This window comes from Sitophilus oryzae, unplaced genomic scaffold, assembly GCF_002938485.1.
Source record: "Sitophilus oryzae breed Bouriz unplaced genomic scaffold, Soryzae_2.0 scaffold_1351_pilon_pilon, whole genome shotgun sequence".
Taxonomy (NCBI): domain Eukaryota; kingdom Metazoa; phylum Arthropoda; class Insecta; order Coleoptera; family Curculionidae; genus Sitophilus; species Sitophilus oryzae.
In genome coordinates, this window is record NW_022146006.1 from 891,185 (window position 1) to 900,817 (window position 9,633).

Below are 9,633 nucleotides of genomic sequence, written 5' to 3' on the forward strand. Positions count from 1 at the left end.
TAATAACTAGCTGCATACCTGGTAAAATATTAATATATTACTAAAGTATTTTCTACTAGTCTTTTCAATATGTAACTATACAGACAGAAGTCTTAACAAAAAGATATTAAAAAAATGTACTAAAGTTCTTGCTGAAATAGGGTTAAAGCTTAGTTCATTTAAACTTAGATTTCAGTCGATGTTTCTGGTACAAGGTCGTATAATCCGAAGGAGTTTTCCTATAATTACATGTATTCGAAACAAAAGGGCTAAAATCTAACTCGCTCTAAGTTAGTTTTCAGTTAGATGAACAATATTCCTAAGCCGGAAGCGGTGTAAATTAAACAAACAACATTTGCATGTTCGGAGCTATAATTAAACAAGGTATTCGCGAGGTATGAAATTATTCAGTTACCCATATTTTTTTCTAACGTTTCAATTTAACTAAATCAGGGTTATTTGTAGAGTTTTCGAGGAAGCCTAGCTTCTAATTAGTGGAGAAATTAATTTAGATGTCAGTTATTAACCGTTAAACTGTAGGTTCATGCCTTGTTTATATAGTGAATAATTCTATGTTTTCATCTTTTGTACGCCTCGAGACGTCAGAGAAGGTGTAGAAAAAAAATAAGCATGAAAATAACCTGTTTGGTTCTATTTTTTTGTGTCGCTTTATGGTCAGATAATGTTTTATGTCGAGTATGAAATTTTTTAAAAAAATTATTGATATTTGGTAAAAGAAATGTTTTATTTTAGATGACAGAAAAACAGTTAACTGCAGCTGTCAAACTCGTGAGGAATATGTGTGCGGGAAAAACCAAAGCTACTGCTGGTAAATAATGTAAGTTAGTGTGGCTTACGCTGTAACTTAATAGATACAATTTTAGAGGATATTGATAAAATGCATGTTGGAGACTGGGATGTGGATCACAACGCAATGGTAAGAATTTGTAAAGTTTTATTTATATTAACCTATTCCCATATTTAATTATAATTTTTTCTATATGGTAAGCCAGTATATGGGAAAAGCTCCACGTCAGTTTTTCTATTTCAAATTGTCATTCCAGCCTTATTTATAAAATATGCGAGAAATAGTAGCACATATTTTTCAAAATATTTTTATTGATACTCAGTTCAAAAAATAAACGTTTTCTTCAAAAATAAACATACTAAAACAGACAAATTTGTTTGATCTATACATAGTAAGACAAAATAAGAAGTGATAATTTTTCCCGCTAATTTAAATATTACAAACTGTTTATCACGTCATAAATCAACACGATTTTTATCAAACATTTTGCTTAATTAAGCATTAACCAGATAAAAAATGTAATAAACTGCTAACAAAAATAAAGCTTTTTCGGATAACTTGGTGACGCTATAATTGAAAAGTACAACTTACCTATATTTACACTTAGTCTTATATTTCATCATCATCATCATCGTTATGTCCAGCTTATTCAACATTTCCAATTATGATGTATTATTACTTATTGGGGGGAGCATCCCCCCCAACGCCCCCAATAGCTTCACAACTGTCGTTAATATTTGGTAAATTCAGTTTGAGACCTGCTTTATTACTGGTTGTATTTAGTTCGTTGATTTGTGTTAGTAGTTATTGATTACTATTGGCAATTAAGTCTATGTCATTATCGAATCTTAGATCGTTAAAGTATTCTCTATCTATTTTTTCAATCTTTTGTTGGTCTAGTCTAGTTTATGGACAATTTCTTTTAGTGCTGCTGTAAACAGCTTTGACGTTACCGCATCTCCCTGTCTTTGTATATATTCGTAAGATTTTCTCTATAAGGCCTATATGTACCTTGTTATACAGCTGCTTATATGTTTATTTTTACCAAACCAAACCAAACCAAACTACACCGTTTTAGTTATTGTGATAATATTTTATGATGAATGATATGATTAATATTTTCTAATTATTTTATCCTTTTTAGTGTTACATGTACTGTGGTTTAAACATGTATAAATTGGTAAGTAATACATTAAAAATATTAAGCAATATTTAATCAGTTTCGGCCAATTTGAAGATAGATAAAGACAACAAATTTGACAGAAAATCTGCAGAAGCCCAATTGGCCCAGTTGCCGGCTAGTATGCACGAATATGTCAATAAGTGTATGGATCAATGCGAAAATGCCGGTAAATATTTTTATATGCACTCAGATGCAAAGAAATGCGACGGACAATTTATTAAAAGTTCTGTGTGGACGGACAATTTTTTAAAAGTGCATCTGTTGACATGAGTCAAGAAAAGAAAAAAGAATTGTGAAGGAGACATGGCTCTGACCGAAAAATAATGTTTTAGGAAAATTTACTCACGAAATTATTGCACAGGGGGTTTTAAAGATAGGACAATAAACAACTCTTCGATTAATCCTGTAACTTAAATACTAAAGTTTATAATAATCTGAGTTTACGAATTAAAGTTAATATATTTATATACAGTTTGCTAAAAAATCAAGGAAATAAATAAAAATAAAAAATCGCTTTCCACTAGACCAAAAAAAGTCCGTTGCGGTTTTTTTTGCATCCGAGTGTATATTAAGACGTTTTTTTAATAACTCACAGGTTATAGTTTAAATTAAAAGTATATTAAAAGAAGAGCACTAAAAAAAAACTTGTAGGATTTGTTTTGGATTGACTTTGCATTAGAAAATAAAGGACATAATTTTAGATTTACTTTAATGATTTAATTGTATTTTTCAGCCACAAGTTTTGACGATAAATGTCACTCGGCTTGGGAATATTCTAAGTGCATGTATTTCTGCGATCCCGAAGTAAGGAGTCATTATATTATACTCAGAAATATAATTTATTCTAATCCATATTTTTTTAGAAATATTTCCTGCCATAATTCTTCCTATACACCAAAACATACAATAAACAACAAATAAGACCAAAATATCTGGTGAAAATCGACTATTCCAGTTTGCAGAAAAAGGAAATAACCAACATTTTTGCCATTCGCAGCGCATGTATTTTTCTTTTGAAAAACACAAGGAAATAAACAGCCATTAGTTATTTTCCCAGAATGTTTTATTTTTTTACCGAAGGAAATCAATAATTCTTTTGCTTAAAAGTGTATTTTTTACTACAACTAAATGCGATAAAAGATTAAATATAGCTGAATAAAAAAAGTTTCATGAACGTCACTTCTACAGTAATGCATAAATGTAAAAATGTTATACAGGGCGGTCCGAATAGTATTCGAAAACTCCGGCAGCATATTCTCTAGATAAAAATATATAAAAAAGTTCGTAGAAATTTATGTTCTAAAATCGTTTCGGAGATACAGGGTGTAGAAGTTTTATTTTTATTTCGATTTTCTCCAAATAATTTCTGAACTAATCTCGATATTAGGATGAAAACTGGTGTCTGGTGAGTTTTGATATGATAAATTCTATTTTGATATCAATACGGGTCCTACTTCTAACGGACGCCTTACTTTCATATTTTCTAACTGAATTGAAGAGTAATAATTTCTCGTCCGTACGTATATAAATCTACTAGATGAAAAAACATATATTTCCACATTTTTTTACGTAAAAAAAGTCTTTTGGTAGTAATTGCTACGACGAATGGTTCTCGATATATTTGGAATCGAAATAATCAATACATGTCATTAATACAAAAATTAAACATGTTGACTAGGTGCTTACTAGACTGAAATAATAGATTTGGATTTTTTTGTGCCAAAGGTTCAACAGAAACGGTTTTTATATTTTCGTAACTTTATTTAGAAAAAAGTATGATTAATATAAAAAAATAAAATGTTTCCAGTTTCATTATTTCAGTCAAATAAAAATAATTATCTAATGAACATATTTATTTTTTTGTCCATAATTACATGCATTGATAATTTACATTCCAAATATCTTGAGAAGTGTTAGTCTTGACAACTTTTACCAAGAGACTTTTTTAAGTAAAAACGGCGAAAATTTTTCACTCAGTACTTCTATACAGGTACTTCTATACTAAGAGAAATTCCGAGAATATAGTTTGCCTATGTTCTTGTGTTTTATAGACTACAAGAAGGCTTTCGATTGTTTGAGGTGGAAAAGTCTATGGAGGGTTCTGAGCGAAATGGGAGTTCCGAATCAATCTAGTGGCTCTTATTAACAATTTATATGACAATAATACGGCAATTGTCAACCTAGATAACAAAACGTCGGAACTTTTCAAACCTAGAAAAGGGGTACTCCAGGGCTGTATACTGTCACCCAGATTGTTTAATGCCTATGGTGAAGACATCATGAGACGTGCTTTGAAGGGCGAGGAAGGAGGAATCCTAGTCAACGGTAAAATCCTAAACAACCTCAGGTACGCAGACGACACCACCCAGATAACTAAAAGTGAAGAAGAAATGGCCCGGTTGCTAGAAAGAGTTACCATCGAAAGCAATAATCTTGGTGTAGAAATAAACACTGATAAAAACACCAAACCAAAACCAAACTCATGCTGATTGATAGAAGTAGTGCAGTTCGATTACACAACATCCTCCCTAATATAGAAAGAGTAGATCAATTTATATACTTAGGATCTTTAATAACAAATAATGGGGGCTGTGAAGCAGAGATAAGAAGGCGTATAGCAATGGCACGGACGGTTATGATGAGCCTAAGAAAAATAGGGACAGATAGGAACATAACTAAAAACACCAAAAAGACCCTTGTTCGATCTTTGGTGTTCTCCATATTCCTATACGGGTCTGAGTCATGGACCGTCAAGAGCGCTGATAGACACCGTATAGATGCATTTGAGATGTGGTGCTGGAGGAGAATGCTCCGTATCCCATTGACAGGTCGAAGAACGAACCAGTCAATTCTTAATGAACTCGGCATCACAGATCGATTATATCCACCATCTGCCGTAGACGCATCCTGCAATACTTCGGTCATATCACTCGCAGAGGTAAAGACAATCTTAAAAAAATCATAGTACAAGGCAAAGTAGAAGGCCGAAGAGCAAGAGGACGATCACCATCGAGATGGCTTGACCAAATAGCAAATATTAGAGGTCGTCCATTTCAATCAAATCACCAAAATTCACAAAAAATCACCAGCTGCACATAGCTATAATGTCACGATTCTTCAGACATGAAGAGACGACGAAGAAGAAGACTTCTATACAGACAAAAAGTTATGTCTCTTCAGAAGAGTTATATGTAGGTGTATGTTGTCCCCTACAAGTAGGAATCATATTGACATCGAAATCAAATTCCTCATGTAAAAAATACCACTAGACACTAATTTTCATACAAATATTGACTTTAGCTCAGAAAGTATTTCGATAAAATCGAAATAAAAATTCGACACAAACTTCAACAAACTATATCTCCAAAACGAAGCGTTTTAGAACATACATTTATATGAACTTTTTTTACCTTATTTTCATCTGTAAAGTATGCTGCCGAAGACTCCCGATATAATTAGGACCACCCTGTATAATGTCTCTTTTCAGATTTTTATGAAATGTATTTCTGTCGAGGGGTGTCACTATTGGAATTACCTGTACATTTTCTTGGCAGTCTTATGGCAGTCGCCTATAATAATTACATGGCAGTCATAGGCAGTCTTCTTCGTAGTCATTGGCAGTCGCTTGACAGTGAAAGCTAATTTTGGCAGTACGTGTACATTTTTTACCCGAGTGAGACACTCCTCGATTTCTGTATAAATCTTTTTTAAATCACACCGTTCGAACCCATTAACTTTTGCCATCGGGATCTGTTACGCTCTCTGCGAAAAAAGCAAGCAAACAAATAAACAATCGTTATTTTTCCATCGGGATCTCAGTTTCTCCTGGTTTCTCTCTGCTCTTAACGTTAAATAAATACGTAAAAATAAATTCGGACGTTGGCTTCGGTCGCCGCCGCCGTCGACTCCATGAAGCCGTTCCAGTGGAATAAATTACGCCGACCCCTCCTAAACCGTAAATAAACAAAGTATTTTAAAACAAAAGTCCCTAATTCTTTTACGGCTTGATCCCGCAAATCCCCAAAGCTGCATCAACAATGCCGACGTTTTTCGCACAGATGAGATTTTTCGATTTGAGTAAAAAAATGGTTTCGTTAAAGAAATATACAACTGAAGCTGGTGGGTTTGGTGATAAAAATAGAAATTGTTTAGTTTAAGTAGAGTGAATAAGTAAAATTTTTTACAACAGTGTTCCATGTTCAGTCTCTAATATTTCTTTCACACGAAGCCACCTTCATAGCCACTTGGCTTATCAGTTGTGCTCGTTGACCACCAGTGGCTGATACAAATCAGAACACCAAATTAAATTCAGAGAATACCCTAGATATAGTTTAATAATGGATGTCAAGTAACATTACCGACTGTATTGTTAATAATTCAACGACAACGAAGAACGAGACTAAAGAAAAAATTCTGGATATGCGCCCACTTTTATTTGAGAAATATCAAATAGGTCTATTTTGTAATTTTGTTGCTATAGTCTTCTAATTTTCTGTCCCAAATAATTGGTTCTCCTTCAGTGGCATTTATAAAATTCTCAATATTAGAATCAAGACCTTTTTACATAATTAATATTTAAATAATAATCGAGGAGGATACTTTCAAGATGCATTTTAGAATCCTTATTTTCGAATTTTGTCAAACAGAGAAAAACTGCGACGCTTTTTGCGTAGGTACTTGAAAAATGGATAAAAATCCTAAAAATAGTACACGCATATGAGAAAAATCTAGTTATGATGATATCTGAAAACACTAAACAAACTGTTGACTATTCTTTAGACTATTCAAAATATCCTTATGGGTGAGATTTGTCTTTATTTTTCTACTACCACGGTCCGTATCCTCAAGTACGTGATCTCCAGTCGTAGGTCCATTCATTATTTTTGTTATAAAAAATTATTAAAAGGCTATTAAAAGGCCACTTATTTCTGTCTTTCGCCTTTATTCTCCACATGGATGGGTTCTTATCCTTCTCAAGTCCTCTTCTAAATTATTTTTTCATCTGTTTCTCGGTCTATCCCTCCTTCATTTTCCACCTAGTTCACGTCTCATTATCATTATAGGAACTCTTGATTCAGCCATTCTTTCAACGTGTCCCAGCCACATCAATCTTTGCGCTCTTACTACTCCTGTTATACTTGGTGCCCGATATAGTTGCTTTAATTCTTTATTTATTCTTCTAGTCCATATGTTGTCTATCTTCTTTTCTTGATAAATCTCCTCAGTATTTTTCCCTCCTAAATTTCTAGCCTCGGATTTTTCGTTGCATCGAACGTCTACGTTTCACATGCACACAGCACTATTGGTCGTATTCCTGTTTGGTATGTTCTGATTTTTAAGCTTCTAGAGATGTATTCTTCTCTTACTCTTAATAACTTTCTGTAAAGCGCTAACACATCTAATTCCTACCATTATTCTTGTCACAATTCCCTGAGTTACATTCGGTTTCCTTACACACAATATTGCAGAATTTAAAAATAATTTTAAAAATTCTTCTCGAGAAACTGCTGCTTTTAGAAAAAAACTAAGTTCTTCCACTGTATAGTCGACAAATGCAAAGAAATTTAAATCTTCGTTTATTGCTACTTTTATCAATGGGCTTCGAAAGTATACCTACAAACTCCAGCTTCAACACTACAAAAGTACAAAATAAATGTTATCTTGTTGCTTCTACAGTATATTTGATCTTATATTTTATCAGTTTATCACAGCTCCAACGGTCTTACTCTATCAACGTCAATATTTTAACGTTATCTTTTCAGCATGTCTATTATTCGTCTCAAACTCATTAACAATGTGTTCAATTCCGCACTCAATATTAGTGTATAGAGGTAAAAAACCGAAGCTTTTTTGAAGAAATAAATATTGTATTATAGAATTTACATTTATATTTTAAAGTTTTATGAGGCACATATTAGATGAGGAATAATTATTCGATACAAAACTATGCGGGGTCAAGTCGCGCCAAGCCCCCGCCAAGTCGCGCACAGCCATACCATCCTTTTCTCGAAGCTATTAGCGGCACTTTTGACCACCCTGTAACTTCGTTGTGGATAAAGCAAGAATAATAATTTTCACTATATATGAGGACAGACTATAGCTGGCTAGATTACCAGATATCTAGAAATTATACCATATAGTTTATGAATTATCGCTTGTCAAATTTCTTTAATTTCGACATTGACTCACTGACAGAACATCAAAATTCTAAGTTACTTCTCGTAGAGTTATAAACTTCAAATTTTGAATTTTAGGTAGCTTTGAGCTTATAAACAAAAGAAAAGATGAAAAATCTCAAAATATCCTTATGGGTTAAAAGTTAGTTGTCTAGTCGATACAGGTAACTGACTTTCCAGTCGAGAAAAAGGTAGAAAACTGAAATTAATCGAAGCGGTCTCTTCTGATTTTATTTGTATATGAATGTAACAAATATAATTCAAGGATTATGAATTAGTGCCACTCAAACTTCTGTAACTTTGTCTGTGATTTTATCAAATTTATAAGATACTAAGGACCGTCATCAAATTTATAAGGTACTTCTGGAAATATCACAAACTTAAAATTTTGAATTTTCGTTAGATTATAATGGAAGGAAAAAATTAAAGATCCCGAAATACCCTTATGAATCAAAAGTTAGCTATCTAGCCGCTACCGATAACCGACTTTCCGGCGATTGTAATAGGAGGACCGGTGATAGGATTGTTTTTAAAATTTTCATTTTTATATATCACTTTACTTTTGCACTGGACGCGCGTTTCGCTAACCAAGATGCAAAAGTAAAGTTTTTTGGTATATTGTGGCGATTTAGTGTTTTATTTTGCTGTTGCAACACTAAAAGTTCTAACCCCTAACAGTAATAATCTACCATTTCGATTATTAAATAAATCTAAACTGTGCCCCTAACGATAATGATTTTTTAATTAGAAGAGAATATCATACTGTCAAGTTATTATAATTATTATAGAAATAAAGATGAATATTGATACTAACAATTTGTAACAAAATTGTTGAATAGGTGCTTAAAGAGGAACCAAATAAAATAAACTGACTTGGTTTTGCATGAGATCTCACAACTTTTTATGGTTTGGTTTGGTTTGGTTTTGTGTTGCGAGACTTGGCATTTTTTACATTCTATATTTTTGATGGGATATCTTTGTCGATTAATCCTCACACATGCATATAGCGCGAATCCCAGCGGATCTCCGCTATTTTTTTTCGATCTCCGCTATTTCGTATCGCAGCCGCCGGGCCATGCTCCGTCCCACAAAAACAATTACAGAACCAATTACGAGCGGCGAATATTAAAACCAGAAATCAAAGCGGACCATCCAGTGATTAAGATAATGCTACTACGCGCCTCGTATTCATCTCGCCGTCCATTATCCATTACAGCCCTTTGTATATTACGATGGGCCGGCTATCCACAACACGGCTATACGACGTGGAATATCTCTTTGACAGTTCTGGATTTCCCGTAGTTTCCTCGTTAATTTATAGCAGGGTTATAGCTAACATATATTTTTGAGTAGTTTTGTTTAGGTACCTTTTATTATTTTGTTTCCTCACATTCGTATTTTTTGTACAAATCTTGTATGTTTAATAATAACCAATGTCAAACCACTTTAAATTCTGTATTAGTGACTATTTTCGGATATTTAGGCTT

General features: G+C 33.0%; 1 protein-coding gene across 1 annotated transcript; it reads left to right on the top strand.

Moving 5' to 3' along the window:
• Nucleotides 1-578: 578 nt before the first annotated feature.
• LOC115875185 (general odorant-binding protein 83a-like) lies at nt 579-2,959 on the top strand. Its single transcript, XM_030890589.1, has 7 exons — nt 579-675; nt 733-808; nt 864-916; nt 1,932-1,967; nt 2,025-2,136; nt 2,704-2,774; nt 2,834-2,959. The coding sequence occupies exons 1-7, from the start codon at nt 610-612 to the stop codon at nt 2,849-2,851; spliced, it is 432 nt and encodes a 143-aa protein (XP_030746449.1). The 5' UTR covers nt 579-609; the 3' UTR covers nt 2,852-2,959.
• The last annotated feature ends 6,674 nt before the right edge of the window (nt 2,960-9,633 follow it).

Coding starts and splice junctions, on each gene's coding strand:
- LOC115875185 (XM_030890589.1), top strand. CDS start 610: ATGAAAATAACCTGTTTGGTTCTATTTTTTTGTGTCGCTTTATGGTCA. Junction 917..1,931: donor ATGTGGATCACAACGCAATG/GTAAGAATTTGT, acceptor TATCCTTTTTAG/TGTTACATGTACTGTGGTTT. Junction 1,968..2,024: donor GTTTAAACATGTATAAATTG/GTAAGTAATACA, acceptor GCCAATTTGAAG/ATAGATAAAGACAACAAATT.